The sequence below is a fragment of the Euprymna scolopes genome, chromosome 10, assembly GCF_053919585.1.
Source record: "Euprymna scolopes isolate OS-2025 chromosome 10, ASM5391958v1, whole genome shotgun sequence".
Classification (NCBI taxonomy): domain Eukaryota; kingdom Metazoa; phylum Mollusca; class Cephalopoda; order Sepiida; family Sepiolidae; genus Euprymna; species Euprymna scolopes.
This window is the reverse complement of record NC_136491.1, coordinates 99021361-99042751: the sequence shown is the minus strand read 5'-3', so window position 1 is coordinate 99042751 and position 21391 is coordinate 99021361. Positions and strand designations below refer to the sequence as shown.

At 32.0% G+C, this 21391-nt stretch overlaps 1 protein-coding gene across 8 annotated transcripts in view; it reads left to right on the top strand.

Moving 5' to 3' along the window:
* Positions 1–19784, top strand: part of LOC145286160 (uncharacterized) — a 205414-nt gene extending 185630 nt beyond the window's left edge. For all 8 annotated transcript variants that reach the window (XM_080134939.1, XM_080134932.1, XM_080134938.1 and 5 more), the window contains 3 exons: positions 10839–11020; positions 15830–15875; positions 19495–19784. In XM_080134939.1, the coding sequence (XP_079991065.1) occupies positions 10839–11020; positions 15830–15875; positions 19495–19573 (307 nt within the window). In that variant the 3' untranslated portion in view covers positions 19574–19784. The remainder of the gene's footprint in view (positions 1–10838; positions 11021–15829; positions 15876–19494) is intronic.
* Positions 19785–21391: the final 1607 nt, after the last annotated feature.

Below are 21391 nucleotides of genomic sequence, written 5' to 3'. Positions count from 1 at the left end.
AGCCGAGATCAAAGTGTAGTATCTGTTTTGCAGATGCTGCACTTAAGGTAATTTGTCCCAGTCAATGGAGGGGAAATCTATAGATAATTACTATTTTTGGACCCAACTAGAGTGCCCCTTTTCCCTTTTTTTCAGGGAGCTGGTTTAATCCCACTTTAAAAACGGCCTTGTGCCTAATTTGCTTTGATGGGGAAGCAAATAAATACATTAAATAAATAGAAAAGAGGGGTTTTTATATGAATATCAATACACACCAAAAGAAAAACGAATTTATAGGAGTATAGAAGATATATCTATATATCTCATAGGACGTGTAAAATTAACTTCCTGGACCGAACAATTTGGCATCACTCACAAATAATAAATGCAAAATAAAATAATGATAAGCCTTATGCCTTTTTTTTTTTTTTTTTTTTTTTTTTTTTTACAAAGGCATCACCACATTATCAAGGCCCAGAGGCCACTCAAGGATAAAGGTTAAAGAGTGTACAGTAGAAATTGGTCAATATAGTAATCATTAGTAATGAAAATTTGGTAAATTTAATAACTTATATGGAACGGCTCATCAAGAACTTATTTACTTTAGACTTGAAGACAACCATATTGTAGTCAGCCGGAAAGCAGGAAAACGGAAGACAATTCCACAGGCGTGCAGTTCTAAGAAAGAAGCTTTGTTCATGGAATCTACGTTTAGGTTTAGGCACAGATAAAGAGTGGGGGAAATTATTGATAGTGTTTACAGCTAGACGAGTGTTTCTTGTGAAAGTTTGGCGAGGGGGGACCATAGATTGAAGCTCAGTTGAACACTTTCCATGAAAATAACGATACATCAGAGACAAACTCGCAACATCTCTTCTGTGAGATAGAGGTTGCAAGGAGGAGAAAAGGACATCTCCTACGAGGCTACGAAGTCTATTTTGAACTCTATCAAGGCAGGACAAGTCCTTTCTAGCAGCTCCTGCCCAGATGTGGCAACAGTATTCCATCCTTGGACGTACCTGGCTCTTATATAGGTAGAGAATAGCATCAGCAGTGAGATATCTACTGGATCGATAGAAAGATCCCACCATTTTTCCAGCGGCCTTGGCAACAGATTTGATATACGTGTTCCATTTAAGATCAGGAGTAATGGTCAAGCCCAGAAGCTTGTCAAAACTTGAGGCCTCCTGAAGACGAGAGCCATTCATTTCAATTGATGACAAATGTGGATTAGAATGTTGATGATGTAAAGAGAGAAGCTTGGTTTTAGATGCATTAAAAGTAACCAGCCACTTCTTTCCCCATTGTACTACGTGCTCAAGATCAGAGGAGAGAGAATTGGAGAGAACTTGGTCGTTTACTGTCTTAGATGTGGTACCATAAATGGTAGTGTCGTCAGCATAAATGTCTACAAATGATGTAAGGATATGATTTGGAAGATCATTAATGTAGATCAAGAAAAGAGTTGGGCCCAGGATGGATCCCTGAGGAACACCGGCATTAATACTGTGAGCTTCTGATTTTTGCCCCTCAACTACTACTCTTATGAACCTATCAGAAAGAAATGATTTAATAATTGAGAAGACTTTTCCAGCTATACCATAGCTAGCGATCTTATGAAGTAAACCTTTATGCCATACCCTATCAAAGGCTTTAGATATGTCAAGAGCAATTGCCCTAGAAAGATTGCCACCGTCGAGAGATTTGCTAATCCTATGCGATATAACTGTAAGGACATCTGCTGTAGATCTAGCAGAACGGAAACCATATTGAGTGTCACTAAGAAGGTTATTTTTGTTGAGATGTTTGATTACTTCTGTATTTAACACAGATTCTAGCAACTTACTCATGACGCACAGGAGACTTATTGGCCTGTACTGAGAGGGGGATGAGCGATCACCTGAATTCTTAAATACAGGGCATACTGATGAGATTTTCCAGGGAGATGGGAAACTATTCTCCTTAAGACAACGTTTAAACAGTTTTGTAAGTATGGGCGCTAATTCAGGTTGAAGTTTTTTGAGTACTATAATTGGAATACCATCAGGGCCAGTTGCTTTACTCGAATCAAGGTTTTTGATTAGCTTCGCAACATCACGTACAGATATACGTATATCACATAGCGTGTTTTCTGATACAGGAGGAAATATTGGGGGTTGGCGGTCTTGGTCGCAAAGGGTAGAATTAGCTGCAAAGTTCTTGACAAAGAGTTTGGCTTTGTCTGATGCTGACGAGATTACCTCAGGTCCATTGATAATAGTTGGGATGGAGCACACGCTTCTGTTCAGGATTCTGTTTGCTATTTGCCAAAACTGGTGGGAACCAAGCCGCTGCTCAGCTACTTTGGACTTAACAGATTGAGCATACAACACTCTTGCGTTCCTTATTACTTTCTTACAATGGTTGCTGGCAGTCCTGAAAACGGCTTTAGTTTCCATACATCTATTACGTTTGAAGCAGTGGAAAAAGTGATTTCTGTGCGCAATGGCAGCAGCACATTCTGGAGAGAACCATGGCTGGCTGTTAGGTTTTTGCTGAAACTTTTTAGAGGGTATGAAATGGTCAATACCTACAATTAACCATTCAGTTAGGTCTAATACTATAGAGGACACATCCTTTTTAAACATGGAATGCAGAGGTAGATCAGATATAAATGTACGGAAGCTATCCCAGTCAGCCTTAGTGTATCGATATACTGTACGATGAAGAGGTACGTCTGGGGACTTATTACATTTCATTTTTATCTTAATTGATACAACAGAGTGGTCGGAAGATCCAAGAGGCGACACAACAGAAACTGAACATAGTTCAGGGCAAGTTGTGAGAAAAAGGTCTAGTAGGCTCGCATACTGGCCGTCATTATCGGGCACACGGGTAGGTTCCTGAACAATCTGAGTGAGGTCATAGGCAATGGAGAAATCATGACAGAACCTCCCCTCATCATCGGTCTTGTTTGAGTGGGTCAACCATTCGACGTTGTGAACATTGAAGTCTCCACATACGTGAATGTTAGCTGAAGGATAAGTAGAAAGGACTTGGTCAATTTTCTCAGATATGCTTTGAAAGATAGTAACTCCGCTGTTGTGGGGGCGATAGAGAGTAAATATAAATGCAGTAGTGTGAGCTAAAGCAACCCGGAAGCACATATAGGGTAAGTTAGGATCTTCCCTGGAGATGTCCCTCCCACATGGAAAGCTAACTTTAATATAGGCACATATTCCATGCCCATGGCGATCTTGGGGGTCAGATTTAGAAGTTAAGTTAGAGTATCCTGAAATTGCAAACTCATCTAGGGAAATAGCCTGTCCAATGCCAGTTTCACTCAAAAATAAAAGGTCTGGTTTAGTCTCCTGTAATTGGGTTTCAACCTCTGGAAGGTTAGAACGAAGACCTCTGATGTTGGAGAAGGAGACATGGTAGTAGGGGTCTACGTTGGAAGTTGGAGTTTTCATTCGGATAACATTCATTATATAAATTTTACTTTAGACAGTGTCTAAAATTTAAGGTTTCAGCTTAAGAAGTCTTAAGAAGAAACTGAAATTCAGGGATTCTTACTTAATTGGTAACTAATGCCTGAGGATCCAATTTAATACAAATCTGAAATATTTGAATTTTCAAATGAGAAACCATATATATATTGTAGCCCAACTAAAAAAGAATTTAAGTCCTCCAAAGGAAACTGAAATTTGGAGAATATTTATTAATTGATGTGAGATTCCTACTGTTAACGTTTCATAAAAAATAAAATAAATAAATAAATCAGAGGTATCTGAATTTTGAAAAATAATTTCTACCCTATTTTACCCCTTTCATAAAACTACTCTAAATATAGCTAAACTAAATCTAGCCCATATTGCAACATTTTGAGTCTAGCAGCTGTGTTCCAAAATTCATAATGATCGGTTAATTTGTCAGAAGTGAATTCAGTACACACAAATATATAAAGATATACACACAAATATATAAAGATATAAACACAAATATATAAACATATACACACACATATATAAACATATACACACACATATATAAACATATACACACAAATTTATAAACATATACACATACCTAACTTTATATAAATACTAGCAGTTCAGCCCGGCTTTGCTGGAGCCCTATGTACTGTTCATAACTTGCCCTTTGTGTGAATACCCTTTATGTAAAATTTCAAATGTTTAGACCAAAAATTGTCATAGTAATTATGTAGAGGCCGCAGAGGAAATTTTTTTAAAACTTTGACCCCAATTTTGACCCCTTAACGTTTATTGTTTGGACTCAAACTGAAATAAAAAGTTTGACCCATGTTCAAGTTACCTACATCTAAAATTTCAAGTGTTTAGACCTAAGAGGTGGAGTTTGGTAGAATCTGCAAAGGTCAACTCTTTTAACTTTAACCTTTTGGCAGCGAAATTTTCTCTCCAAAACTGGTTAAAATGCTTGCCGCATGTCTGAATACCCGTTATGTAAAATTATAAATGTTTAGACCAAAAATTGGCTGAGTAGTTTGCTAGAGACTGCAAATGACAAATCTTTTAAACTTTGACCCCTTGACAGCTCAAATTTTCGACCCAAACAATCTTTGAATGAATACCCTTTATGTAAAATTTCAAATGTTTAGACCAGAAATTGACTGAATAATTTGGTAGCGATCGCAGAGGTTACATTTTTTTAACTTTGACCCAATTTTGACTCCTTAGCATTGATTGTTTTGAGGATCAAATCAAATTAAAACGTTTGACCATGTCCAAGTAACCTACATTTAAAATTTCAAATGTTTAGACCAAAAATTGGTGGAGTTTGGTAGAGTTTTCAAATGTCAAATCGTTGAACTTTGACCCCTTGATAGCCAAATTTCAGACTGAAAACCGATTAAAAAGATTTTCCTAAATCTGAATACCCCTTATATCAATTCTCGAGTCTGTAGACTGAAAATTGGCAGAGTACTTAGGTAAGGAAATGTACACAGACAGACACACACACACATAGACAGACAATTTCACTTTTATAGATATATAGGTAGATAGATGAATTGATTGAACTTAGTGAATATCCCTGAATCTAGCATAAGATCTTATCAGTGTACATATATATATATCTATAATATAAAGTTGAATGTGTGTGTGTGTGTGTGTGTGTGTGTGTGTGTGTGTGTGTGTGTGTGTGTGTGTGGTCACGAATAGGCTCCTATATGGTTGGCTATTTTAAAAAAACTGATTACATATAATGATAGAAGATGTATCGAGACACAGGAATGGGTATGTTTGATCTGGCAGAACGATGGTTCATTAAAATTGTGGGGTCTGCGTTCGCGCCTGGTCAACAAAGTACGGAAATAAAAAATTTAAAAATTAAAAACAAAATCGTTTACAAGTGTTTTTGATATAGATGTACATAAGAATACTTTGATAAGTATGTTTTAACTTAAATAGGGATGGTATAATAAAATTGTGGAGTCTGCATTTGCGCCTGGCCTCCAAAGAATGGAAATAGGCACAAACATTAATAAAGACTTTTCATATTTATCTGCATAAGTATACTTTGATAATTATGTTTCAGTTTGAAGAAATATGGTAAAATAAAATTATGGGGGTGTTCGTTCGCACCTGACCTCCATGGAATGGAAATATGTCACAAAGTTTAACAAGTTTTTTAATATAGATCCACAGAATATTGTGATAAGTGTTTCAGTGTGAACAGGTATGGTATAATAAATTAAGGGGTTTATCTATTTTATTTTTACTTTCATCATATTTTGCTTTGGTTTTTATACCACCAAATTCGAAACTATCTTTTTACAACCCTTCCTTTTCATAACCTATCATACTTTCATAAATCAGAGTCCATTTTCTGTAGGCTATTTTAGAACCCAGTCAACGACGGGTACTTTTGCTAGTATATATATATATATATATATATATATATATATATATATATATATATATATATATATATATATATATATAGGGGTACAAAATTTAATAATAGCTATGTACAGACTGAATTTATTAATTATCATGTATTAAAAGTACTGAAAAAAAACCCTGAAAAATCTAGTTGATCGATTTTGAACCTAGCTCAACAAAGCTAAAATCAAGGTTAATAACGATTAAGAAAACAATATATGAGATGGAAATATTGCAGAGGAAGAAGTGGGGTGAAAAAAACTTGTCTCTTGCCATATTTCTATCTCATATATTTTTTGTCTTAATTGTTTTTAAACTCGATTTTAGCTGTATTGAGCAAGGTTTGAAACTGATCAGCTAGCCTTTTCATTTTTTAATTCATCATGTACATAGCTAATATATATATTAGTGATGGGACGATTCCAATAGAATTACCGATTTCGTGCTAAATTCCCGATTCCGATACAATTACAGATTCCAATTCCGATTCTTTATAAATCTCTCATTACTTAACTACAGAGTTGTTATTTCCCCCGAATTTTTGCAAAAAAGCACATGTTAAACATGTACATATTTTCCTAAACGACAAAATACACTTGTGGAGAGTGATCTATCGATTTTAGCTTTACTGATAATATAAAATCAATAAATGTTCATTATTTTATCATTATTACCAGCAATGGGAGATTTTACTTTAAACAAAATCAAATAAAAAAAGACAATTAAAAGAATCGTTTTGGAATCGGAAAATAGGCAACAATTTTTCTGATACCAATTCTGATACCCCCAAATCTTCCGATTTTCCCAATTCCCAATTCCGATTCAGATTAATCGTTCCAACACTAATATATATATATATATATATATATATATATATATATATATATATATATATATATATATATATATATATATATCATTATATATATATATAGTCTTTAATAACATTTGATAATAAATACTGGACCAGGAAAAATACCCATAACCACTTCAACATTTTAATGGGATCGACGGATTCGACTCAGGTCACTGATCTAGTTGGCCTTTTCCTTTTAAATGAAATACATTGTATACTCCATAAACAATTCAAACTTGAAGGAGGACTATATAGAGATGATGCACTTTTCGTAACTAACTCTACTAATAAAAATTATGAAAAAGCAATTAAAGCTCTACATAAATTATTTAAAAATTATGGACTTAGTATAAAAATCGACCCTAATAAAAAAATTGTTAATTTCTTAGACATAACCTTAAATCTTGAGAATTCTACCTTTGAACCCTATCATAAACCTAACCAATCACTACTATATGTCCACAATCAATCAAACCACCCTAAATCAATATTAAAATCAATAGTTCCCAATATCGCTTTAAGAATTTCTAGACTGTCTTCTACTAAATCCATATTTACCAAAAATGAAAAATATTATAATGAAGCCCTTAAAAACTCTGGATATAATTCACAAATTAAATTCATAAATAAAAATGATAGAAACATAAACTCCATTGAAAATAAACCTATTAAGAGCGTAATAACATAATATGTCTTCCCGTATGCGAGTTAAGAAAAATAACAAGAGACAAAAAAAGATAAAACCAAACCACAAATATTAGATAATAATACAAATAAACAGCAAACCAAAACCCGTAAACGTAAGAATAGACACAACGAGATCCTATGGTTCAACCCCCCATATTCCAAAAACCTAGAAACAAACATAGCCAGAGAATTTTTTAAAATATTAGATAAGAACTTTAAAGCCCCCCATAGATATAATAAAATTTTCAATAAGAACACAATTAAAGTCTCTTACTCTACTATGCCTAACCTTCATCAGAAAATAATTAGCTCTAATAATAAGAAAATTAATAAACTACAAAATACAACTATACAAAATACATCGGACTATAACTGTAGAAGAAAAAATAAATGTCCCCTACAAGGCTCATGTAAAATTAAAAATGTTATGTATAGCTGCACAGTATCAAAAACTCCAAATCTACATGAACCTATTAACAGCCATAACTCAACTACCAGATTAAATAATAACACCAACTTAAACCAATCTACTGATCAATTACTAATCAACCCACCATATAATAATCCAACAACAGACCTAACGGAAAATAATCGCAATAAGCAAGAGGTAATATATTTTGGTTCCACATCTGGCCTAATAAAACATGGAATTTCAACGCACAAACATTCTTTTAAAAATAACTCTCTATCAAACCAAACTACTCTATCCAACTATATTTGGCAACTAAAAAACAGCAATATTCCTTTCAACTTAAAATGGCGAATAATTGAGACTTGCAAATCATATAAACCAGGAGATAAATTTTGTGCACTATGTACAAAAGAGACCCTAAAAATTTTAAAATATGAAGATGTAAAAAATACAACCAAACTATTAAATTCAAGACAGGCGCTTATATTTACATGTAGTCATAAACGTTGGTTTAAATTTAATAAATATAAACCACCTTAAATCATTAAAAATTACTTATTAGTAAAAATAGATTACAATTACTTTTTTTTTTAATTAATTTTTTTTTTTAATAAATTAAGTTAGACTAATTATCTCCCTTACACCCTTCAAATAAATAAAGTAAAGAAAATATGACAATTATCTCCCCTTAAAATATGTAATTGCACAAGCAACATTCTCTATATATAAACCGTAGCGTCTTTAAATCAAAAATACGCTAACGGAAATAATTTACTGCACGAGCGTCCCCCCTTTTTTAAAATTCATCATTCAATAAGATAAAAAGCTATAGCAAACATCTAAATGAATATTTTAACCATAGTTCCTGATTTCAAAAAGCGAAAAATTAAAAGGTAAATATCTCTATATATTTTTAAAGCAAATTTATTATGTAAATTCAAATCTATATTTTTCTCTACTTATTTCTATCTCTAACCCATATTAATTTTCTTATAAATTTTAAATCCAGACCTTTTATTTCAATTTTTTTTCAGATTCATCTGCCTTACTTTTAATGCTAGGTTTATTTATGGTGTCTTTTAAATTCAATAAAAACCCTTCAAAATTTGCTGACGAGGAGACCTTGCTTACTAAAAAACTATATGTAATTATTGTACATAACTTGATGTATACCACAATAAAAAGCATTGTTTTCCGAAACGATCGTACAGATAATTGATTTTGTTATTGTTCCTTCTTATGAAACGGATTTTTAATTTAATTATAATTTGATTTTTAAATTTTAAATTATCAATCACATTTCTTAATATTGAATTAGCTCTAGGACATTTAACTATCGAGCTTATTATATATCTAAATTACAACGAGCACTTTCTATTTCCTGTATTTTAATTAAACTAGTAATTTCACTGTTACATTAAAATACACTCAGCTCTTTAGACTATTGCTCTAATCTCCTTTAAATTATATATATATATATATATATATATATATATATATATATATATATATATATATATATATATGAAAAGAAATGAAATAAAATGATGAGGAATGAGATGAGTCCAACTTTGTGATCCCTTAAAATAGGAATTGTGAGTATGTTCATATTTATATAACGAATGTATTTTGGTGTCTGAAGAGTAGCTATTTTTGGAATATTTTTAGATTAGATAATGTTTAAATTTGTCCAAATGGTTATGAAACAATTGTAACACATAACAAAATACACAATATGATGTTCTTATTTTATATTTTGTTGTCTTGATGCTTGCAAAAGTATTATATACATGCTCGATTATGAAAACTGATAATCATGAAACTTAATTAAGTGAGTCAATTAATTTTGACTTTAATTTTATTGGTACACGAACATTACCGGAATTTGAATATACAATATATATATATGTATATATATTTTTTTTTTTTACACAGGAATCACCACATTATCAAGGCCAAGAGGCCACTCAAGGATAAGGGTTAAAAAGTGTACAGTAGAAATTGGACAATATAGTAATCATTAGTAATGAAAATTCGATAAATTTGATAACTTATATGGAACGGCTCATCAAGAACTTATTTACGTTAGACTTGAACACAACCATATTGTAGTCAGCTGGAAAGCAGGAAAATGGAAGACAATTCCACAGGCGTGCAGTTCTAAGAAAGAAGCTTTTTTTCATGGAATCTACGTTTAGGTTTAGGCACAGATAAAGAGTGGGGGGAATTATTGATAGTGTTTTCAGCTAGACGAGTGTTTCTTGTGAAAATTTAGCGAGGGAGGACCATAGACTTAAGCTCAGTCAAACACTTTCCATGAAAGTAACGATACATTAGAGACAAACTCGCAACATCTCTTCTCTGAGATAGAGGTTGCAGGGAAGAGAAAAGGACATCTACGAGGCTACGAAGTCTATTTTGAACTCTATCAAGGCAGGCCAAGTCCTTTCTAGCAGCTCCTGTCCAGATGTGGCAACAGTATTCCATCCTTGGACGTACCTGGCTCCTATATAGATAGAGAATTGCATCAGCAGTGAGATATCTACTCGATCCCACCATTTTTCCAGCGGCCTTGGCAACAGATTTGATGTACGTGTTCCATTTAAGATTAGGAGTAATGGTCAAGCCCAGAAGCTTGTCAAAACTTGAGGCCTCCTGAAGAGGAGAGCCATTCATTTCAATTGATGCCAGATGTGGATCAGAATGTTGATGATGTAAATATATATATATATATATATATATATATATATATATATATATATATTAGCTGTTCATAACTGGCGTCGCTCAGGAGCTGTTTTAATTATACACAAGTCATTATATTATACTTGATTTCTATATTATACACATACACAAGTGACTGAGTTTGGCATGAATAAATACTACAGGTAGTCCTCAGTGCATTATATTACCTATTTATTTTACTTGTTTTGTAATGAAATCAATCATCACATTGCACATGCTAAACAGAGACATTTAATCATTTTTTTCTTGTTTCCAGACAATGGTTATTTACTAAGGGAATGCAACCGTACATTCCTCGTTCCTCCGATGACATGCATATTGGAGATGTGGTTAAGTTCTCCAAACAGAGTGGGAAGATATCCCAGGGGGTTGTTAAGTTCATAGGTCCCCTGTACGGCCGAAGAGATATCTATATTGGCATTGAACTACAAAATGAAGGTAAGTAAACCAAATGAAATGAAAACAACATGGGTACTTATGCAGAATAAGACTGTGCTATGGTCACAGTTTTCCAGGCATTTTACATGAAACGCCGGAAGCGTCGAGCCATTGAAAACTGCAACGGCAACAATTAGCAAATGTAATATTAAATATTGCAGAAAATTCAATAAAAATGAAACTTAATGAATTTTTGAAAATTGATTAAAGTCAACTTGAACTTAGTACAGTTTGCAGAGATGCTGCAGTCTCTGGAAGCAAATATATAGATATTTTGTCAGAAATGGAACTATATAACCGCGATATATATTTACCTAACCCTAAACCTTAAACCTTATCCTAAATCTTAAAAAAAATAATACAACATATCATTAAGGAATATTTGTTTCAATCATTGGCTTATTATTTAAAAAAATATATATACCTTGATTTGAACAAAAAATATTCAAAAATCATTAAAAACTCATATAGAAAAGTTTTTTTTTTATGTTTCTTAGCAATTTTATTAGTCAGAAAATAAATATTTATTCCTGAAACTTATCTTACAATCAATTTTTAAAAATTTTTTATTTAAGTTTCGTAAAAATTGTCCAAAAATATTTTATTGCATTTTCTTCATAACAACAACAAAAAACTTGTTTCCATTTTTTCAATTAATTTTTAATTGAATTACAAACTAAAATATATTTTCAATGAAAAAATTGGACTGCGTCTGCATGAAAAAAAAAATCACTAAACATTTGTTCGGTACCTTCCGGCATTTTACAAAAATTGTCAGGAAAATTCTGAATATAGCACGGTCCCTGCTCTGCATGAGTATCACAATTCTGTGCAATACTGCTAAATAGGGTTTGTGTGTGATATGAGTAAAATAAGGCATTAAAAATATTTCTTATCTTAAACATTAAATGAAGAGTCATTTAGTGTAAAAAAAAGTTAATTTATTTTACCCATCGAAACTCGGGAAATGCATGATTAAATATGTGTAAACATTGAATGATTAAAAAAATCAACATGGCTGCCACTTGCAATTTCGTAGACCAAGTAGCAGCCTTGACCTTCGATCAAAAACCAAGATCGAGTGAAACGGAACGAATTTTTATTTTTACTCATGTTTTAGATTATGTTTTTGCAAAAAAAACAAACATGAAAAATAAGTTTAACAACTTTAAAACAATTTTTATTTGAATTAATTTTTTCTATACTTTAGAATGACAAGTAATTTAAGTAACTTTTATACAACTTTTATTTTTAAGTAAAAGTTAGTTTTAATCTAAAATGAAAAATAATTTATCTTCTCTATCTATCTTCTATATAAATAAAATGAACTCATTTTTTCCCGTCTGATTTTGACATTAATAGGATTAAAAATCAAGATATTTCATGCAAATATAATATGCACAAACGGCAGAACAATAACTGAGGTGTGTTATAGGCTTATTATTTCTCAAATTCCTCGATAATCTTAGATTTCTATACTTTTTCTGCTGAGAAGTCACGGCCAAAATCGGTTAAGATCAATAGAAGTGGTAAAATATTTTCTCTCTAATAAATTCCTCCTCCCCCTGCCACCACTTAACACCGTTTGGGGATCGTTCTCAAGGAACAGTTGAGAAGAGAACACCGGTTTGGCTTCGTAGTTCTTTCATGTGAAGTTATTTAAAATCACTAAACTAAGCTGCAGTGCTCTGTAGCGTAGTGGTTAGCGTGCTGGACAATTCACATTATATTTTCACGTTCGCGCCGACCTACCGTAGTCGTTTTTTTTTGTTTTTTTTCCTAAACAACTGGAATGGACTTTTCTTGGTGGCCGAACTGTTAACGTTGCAGATGTTTTTTTTCGTTTTGTTTTTTTTCACACTTTATTTTCCTACTTTTACTCATGACTCCGTGTTTGATCCTTCCTACTTACCTACCATAACATTTTTTAAAACTCCCCCCCCCGTCCCGGAAACAAACACTCGGGCAACGCCGGGTACCCCCGCTAGTGTAGAATAAAGGCACGTGATTTCACCGAATTTATTTGGACCTCTCGCTCTCTCCATATAAATTCATAAAGATACAAACTAAACAGATTCGCCGAAGTCTTGTCGATTCATTCCGTTTCACTCGATCTTGGTTTTTCGATCTTGATAGATCTATATAAATAAAATGAACTCATTTTTTCCCGTCTGATTTTGACATTAATAGGATTAAAAATCAAGATATTTCATGCAAATATAATATGCACAAACGGCAGAACAATAACTGAGGTGTGTTATAGGCTTATTATTTCTCAAATTCCTCGATAATCTTAGATTTCTATACTTTTTCTGCTGAGAAGTCACGGCCAAAATCGGTTAAGATCAATGGAAGTGGTAAAATATTTTCTCTCTAATAAATTCCTCCTCCCCCTGCCACCACTTAACACCGTTTGGGGATCGTTCTCAAGGAACAGTTGAGAAGAGAACACCGGTTTGGCTTCGTAGTTCTTTCATGTGAAGTTATTTAAAATCACTAAACTAAGCTGCAGTGCTCTGTGGCGTAGTGGTTAGCGTGCTGGACAATTCACATTATATTTTCACGTTCGCGCCGACCTACCGTAGTCGTTTTTTTTTGTTTTTTTTCCTAAACAACTGGAATGGACTTTTCTTGGTGGCCGAACTGTTAACGTTGCAGATGTTTTTTTTCGTTTTGTTTTTTTTCACACTTTATTTTCCTACTTTTACTCATGACTCCGGGTTTGATCCTTCCTACTTACCTACCATAACATTTTTTAAAACTCCCCCCCCCCCCGTCCCGGAAACAAACACTCGGGCAACGCCGGGTACCCCCGCTAGTGTAGAATAAAGGCACGTGATTTCACCGAATTTATTTGGACCTCTCGCTCTCTCCATATAAATTCATAAAGATACAAACTAAACAGATTCGCCAAAGTCTTGTCGATTAATTCCGTTTCACTCGATCTTGGTTTTTCGATCTTGATAGATTATGTTAAAGGGTACTTGACAGCCTTGCATCATATAATACATAATCCAATATATTCAGCACCTGTAAAAAAACTTCAAAATTATAAATGTACCGGGCTGTCTGAGAGGAGAAATATTCATAGGTTGATATGACGTTTTGTTTGGTTTTATCTTAGCGTCGATGAGCCGCCCGTTTGGTTTGGTTTTTATAAATTATAAATGCACCGGGCTGTCTGAGAGGAGAACTATTCATAGGTTGATATGACGTTTTGTTTGGTTTTTATCTATATTCTTAGCGTCGATGAGCCGCCCGTACTGAAATGAAAAAAAAAAAAAAAAAAAAAAAAAAAAAAGAAACATATATACAGGGTGACCTAATTAGTCCCCGTTTCTTAGTGTTTTGTCCGAATGAAATGAAACTTTGGTCATAACTAGTTTATTATATTCAAAACATCACATCAAAACACAAGGGTCTTTGGCCTTTTTTTCTCCGTTCTACAGCATATGTTCTAGATGGCCTCCATTTAACTTTTGTTTTGTTTTTTTTTGGGGGGGGTCACCCTGTATATACAGAGAACAATATATATAAAAATATCAGTACGGCCTGAAACAATTGTACGCTTGTCTAGTAAATAAACTGATTTTTTTTAGAAGAATATAAAAATGAGTGCCCGTTCCCAGTGAATATTAATATATATATATATATATATATATATATATATATATATATATATATATTCGCTAATTATTATTAGAATGTACGCTAAGCGGCATCTATCATATGTAATATATTGCTGCTGGGCATTCTGTGGCCGTTCATCATATTATTCTAGCCCTTTTGTTAAAACTGTACCGCCCCCGTACTAAAATAATAACTTTGATACATTGCCTGGACTGATTACTTCATTACAAACACACCAATCAATTAACTTACATTTCATCATTTTTCATAATACTTGGATATGGTACTAATTTCGACAATCATTTTTCATTATTTGAACCCACCCTATCGCCCCCTCCCCTTACGAAAATAATAACTTTGGTATAGTGTCTGGGATGATTGTTCTATTATAAATTCGTCAATCAATTAACTCACATTTCATAATTCGTGAATATGTTACTAATTTCCGCAATTATTTTTCATAATTTTAACCCAAATTATAGCCCCTCTCCTACTAAAATAATAATTATGATATATTGTCTGGACTGAGTATTTCACTACAAGAATTTCTGAGTGTTGTATCAGTCTAAGCATTCCAGTGACTTTAATCTCATCCCCTTCCTTAAGAAGAGTTTTGGCAATTACTGCCATGAGGACATTAACGGCGAAAATATAAACTCAGGATTACGTGATATATGTAAGTAAGTTTCGGGATGTTATAAATAAGCCCCTAGCGTGCACTGATCCATTTAACTGATTTTTGGAATCAATAGTACATCCATGTGATTTTTGGAATATGACATCTTATGTCTATGTAGCACATCATAAATATATTATATATATCTTTTTTAACAAAAGATAATGACGTCATCACCGGAAGTAAATAGGTCAGACTATCATCCCCCCTCTAATCGAAAATAAGGAGGAGATTATACCTGGGAACTCATTAAACACTCACCAAATCCATTAACTCAGATTTAGTGTAATTTATATATTAATACGACAGCGTGTGTGTTCTTAAATCTCAACCAATGAAATTTGCCGGAAAGCGTGACACACAAAAGAACACAGACGCTATCGTATTAATATATAGATTATTATTATTTTGTGCTCATAAATATATATTCTAATATACACACACATTGCATGCTCTATGTTCACTTTACTGATAATGTATTTTTATTTTTGAAAAAAATACAGAAGGAAAACATGACGGTGTGTTTGAAGGCAGAAGATATTTTCGCAGGTAAATATATCATATTTAAAACATGAATGAATTTTATTTGAACACAGGCACACATTTTAGCTTTTGATATTTTTTAATTTTTTCTTACGATACTTTTTGTGTTAAAATAAATAAATAAATAAAAAACAACAACAACAGCAATAATAATAATAATAATAATAATAATAATAATAATAATATATCACGAACATTTCTAATTCTTTGTCGAATCATCAGGTGGAAAAGCAAATGAACTCAAAAAGCTGTAGAAAAGATGTTACTTTCAAAATGTAGCTGTGAAATGGACGCTTCACGCCGGGAGAAAGTTTTCACGTTTTTCCAGGAGAGACGTTAACAATCCAAATTCCATGATGTCATAATTAGAGTCGAATGTCAAAGCCGCATTACAGTAAGCAACTTAACCCACCACACCAGTAATACTACTAGTCTCATAGACAATATTATGAATTGTATGTTGTTGAGTTTTGATGCATATAGTTTCCAGAATATTTAATTAAAAAAAAAATTGGTATCGAAATGCATTATACACACACGCATTATATATATATATATATATATATATATATATATATATATATATATATATATATATGTATATATATATATATAAGTTATAAAATGTATATAGCCAATTAACTAAAATCTCAATAGAAGATGCGCATATAAAAACGACAAACAACCACAGAATTCGCGCATAAGCCTGAAGAATCATAGAGTGGATGAAACGCGGAATATTCAGTGTAGCTTAATCGCCATATACATTTTATAACTTACTAACTAGCTCTACCTACGTATTGAGCACTTTTGAAGTAAATACTTAAAGTTTACGCATAAATCTATACTTTCGTATATTAATTTTATGTGAGTAAATTAAGTAGTTATATATATATGGGAAAAATATTCTTTTTCAATTATATTTCACCGTTTATTTATACCAATCCTTTTATTTATGAAGCTCAATGTATGTTAAATTTAACTACAGAGCATATGCAAATAGATGAGAAAACAGCTATATTCCAAATTCCAAGATGTTTTTATCTTACTATTTTTTGCTTTCCACATGTCAAAACTTCCAACTGTTGACAGTATCTGTTTCGTAGCGCATTTAAAATATCTGGATAATGTTTTAGTGTTTTTAACTGATTTTAAATTTTGTTTTATGTGTGAAACGCAAGGAATGCGACAAATTTATTGTTAACAAATTTTTCTCATTTTTTTTTCTTAAGATACAAGTAAAAGGGTGATGTCACTAAATCTAGTATTGAGTTGGTTGCGAGAAAGATCTGTGTAGGCATTAAAAATGTTTTGGTGAAGCAAAGATAAGTAGGTCCAGCAGACGAGCCTCGTTCTGATAAATCTGAACAGTTAGGTCACGTGAAATGTGACACCGGTGCTTCTACCATTATTGACACTTTGAATGATGGATATAGAAAGTAAATTAACCCCTTCGAATTGTTTTATTTACAAAAATAATTCTTTATTAAAAAAAAAAAATTCGTTGAACTGCTTTATGCAAACAAACATTTGAACTTTGCTGTTTAAAAAAAATGCTTTCGTTTTTACGTTGACTTATCTTGCCTTTGGTTGCAATTATTTTTTTTTTCTTGCCTTTTCACTTGTTCGTTATGTTTATAATAAATGTTCGAAATTTCTTTGAATATTTTTGTATAATTCTTTGAATTTTTTATGTAATTCTTTGAATTTTTTTGTGTAATTCTTTGAATTAAAAAAAAAAAGAATACTTTTAGCTTTAACTTTATATTTCACCATTTCGTTTTTTAGTAATAAATGCTTCTCTACATTAAAAACCGACCTTGTGTCTAACTCTGCCCTGGTGGAGAGGCAAGTAAATAGGAAGCAATATAGCGACTGAAAAACGTTTTTTGACCACCATAAAAGCACTACAATACATTTAAACCCTGAAGAATTTCCGCCATGCGCCCTTGTTGTTCTAAGTTAACTAGCCACTACTTGTGTTTCAAACTTACAAAAAAAAAAAAGAAAGAAAGAAAAAAAAAGCGCTTTAAAATAGTAGAAACACTAAGCTTTTTTTCGTTTTGGAAGGAAGGTTTCAGGCGCCTCTATTATCCCAAAGAACCAGCTATGTAAACACTTTGCAATATTTTTCAATAATCATTTTTAAAAAAATTCCTAAAAAACTACTTTCAATCATTTGAAATTTACTTTGATTAAACCTGTTATCACTTGGTTTTATGTTTTAAAGTTTGGAATGTAAATGGATCTTAGTAGTATAAAATTACATTTGATGCTACTAAGACTAAGCTTCTTTCCTTTAATTTTCGCAACCACCGATTGTCGTGATAAATAACGGGCTATCCAAGAGCTCATCATGCAAACTCTTTCGAGAATAATTAATTAAAAAAATTATAGATAACATAGACGTGAACACATATAAGCTGCTACAAAGAAGGTGTGCTTCCTCTACCATGCTAGCAAATTTCTCACACTAGAGAGCAACGTACATGTTTACAAAACCACGATTCGCCCATGCATGGAGTATTGTTGCCACAGCTGCGCTGGTGTATCCACCACAAGTTTCTCACTCTTAGACGAGGTTCAAGAAAGTCTCCAATCTAATAAGTCCTTCACTATCGACCGAGCTACAACCTCGGTTCCTTGTTGTATCACTGTGCTTGTTTTGCAAGTACTTTAATGGAATGTGTTCCGATGAACTCGTAGAACTTGTGCTCTTTTTCTCTTCTCTGCAACCTCTTTCCCACAGAAGAGGCGTTGCGAGCCTGTCTCTGCTTTATCTTTATTTTCACGGCAAGTGCTCATCTGAGCTCCAACATATGACCCTCCCCTCGCCAAACTTTCACAAAAAACACTCGTCTATCTGAAACCAATATCAATAATTTCTCCAGCTCTTTATCTGTGCCTAAACCTAAACGTAGATTCCATGGACAAAGCTTCTTTCTTAGAACTGCACACCTGTGGAACTCCCTTCCGTTTGCCTGCTTTCCAGCTGACTACAATGTGGTCGTCTTCAAGTTCAACGTAAACAAATTTTTGATGAACCGTCCCCTTAAGTAATCCAATTTATCATATTTCCACTACTAATGATTACTATGATATTATCCCATTGACTACTGCACACTCATTAATCCTTATCCTCGAGTGGCCTCCCGGCCTTGATAAAAGGTGACTCCTATGTAAAAAAAAATACTTGACTAACCCAACAAGCAGAAAAATCCCACCCCTTCACTATTGAGGTCCCTAAATGTTGAGAAGCCTTTTATTCTAATGGCTTCTTCCTTTTGACTACTAGGCTTTGGAATTATCTCCCTATTTCCTTCTTCTCTGACTGCACTATAAATGCAATATAGACAAACGTTTCGCTCATCTCCTCACATAGTCCACAGTAAACAAATAGTAGCTTCTTACGTCTAAGTGGCAATATGTCTTGTTTGAGGATGAAAAACAATCTCCAGTAGTTTATGGAAAACCTTACAAAATATTTACAGGGGGCGGGGATTTATCGCTTTAAATATTGGGCGTTCGTAGGGGTGTGACATCTCTCTATGCTTTTTTTCTCAGTAAAAAGATAAAATGTTTTATTTTTTAATTAATTCATTTTTTTTTTTTGTCTTCCTTTCAGCAAACCCAACAAAGGAGTTTTCGTGACATTTAACAAGATTGTGATGGCCTGGGAACCTTCCCGACAGTTGATTTCTTAATCTTGGCCCCTACACAAATGAATAGAAGAAACATTCCATTATGATTATATGAAGTTGATACATGCAAATTTTGAAAAGATAATAAAACATTAACTGAAAAATTAATTAACGATTAATGAAAAGTTAATGAAAGATTAATAGACAATTAGTATAAAGCTAATTAAAATTTGATGAAACATTAATAAGCAATTAATATAAAGTTAATAAAAAATTAATGAAAAGATAATGAAACATTATTAGGCAATTAGTACAAAGTTAATTAAAAATTAATGAAAAGTTAATGAAAAATTAATGAACATTTAATAAAAAGTTAATGAAAAATTAAGGAACAATTAAGCGGATTAATAATTCTTATTCTTAATTTCAGAACATGATATCAAAATATTGAGTACTTCTGCATTTTACAGACCGAGTTACTTTTTAGATAATATTTTCAAGTTAAATTAAATTTTGACGGTATCTTTTGTTTATTAAGTTGTTAGTTGAAAGTGCAGGATAGTTAACAAAGCCTCTTCCTTCCATGTTAGGAATGCGTTTCTGTTATTATTTCAAAACAGTTCAGAAACTGCAGAAGTACCAAATATTATTATGATATCAGAATGAAATGGTTAAGATGAAAATATGGAATTGTTTTACTGTTTTCACAACTGTAAAGTGTATTTCGCTAGACACTGTTGATGATTATGGATCAAATTTTCATCAAGAACCCAAGTTGAACAGGAAAATCACAAGATGAAATTTATTCTTTATAACGTTTATACGACGCATACTAAAATTTTTGAACTTTTCCAGCTGCACTTATCAAAAGTAAAAGTTAAGATTATATTTTTTTAATTGATTGATGTTATATGCGTGTCAGTTTAGTTATTAATGAATTCTATATATGTGCAAAATTTTCTTCTTCATTTAATAGATCTATTTCTTATTAATAGATTCGTTAGTTATTGATTGATCCGATATACGTGCAAGATTATTTCATCGATTCATCAATTATTAATGGATGCTATATAAGTCAAATTTTTTATGTGATGAATGGGTTCATTAGTTAAATAAATTCATTAATTACTAATTGATTCATTAATAATTAATGGATTTATTAATTATGAATAGATTCATTAAATACTTACTAACAGGTTCATTAATTACTAATGGATTCATTAATAATTAATGAATTCATTAGTTATTAATGAATTTCTTAGTAATTCATAGATTCATTAATTATGAGTGGATTCTATACATTCCAGCTTTGCTTATTTAATAAATGAATTCATTACTGCTATTGATTATATATATATATATATATATATATATATATATATATATATATATATATATATATATATATATATATGTATATATATATATATAATAGATTCATTAGATTATGCACTGGTTTAATTTTCCATGTAATTATTATTACTGTTCTCAAACTTTCTTTAAAATAAATTTATTTTTCAATCTATCTTTTCCGTGTATGTTTTAATCATTGTTAGAGCTAGTGTGTCAACATGTTTATATAACCCCATCCACACAGAGGAGAGGATACTCGTTTGAATGTGTATGATAACAATTTGGTAAAGAATGCTATTTTGCTATTTATCATCTCCTCATATAAGTTTAAGGATTAAAGTCAAATTCTGTCTTTTAAAATATACATAAAAAGGTATATTCAAGTTAAGAATTTATTGTTTGAAGCGAGGAATATATGGAAAAGAATTATATCCATTTCTTTAATCCATGGATTTTCAATAATGGCCCTCATCATCAGAGGAAATGAAATGCAATTAGAAAAATTGTCAGCTATGAATAAACATATTT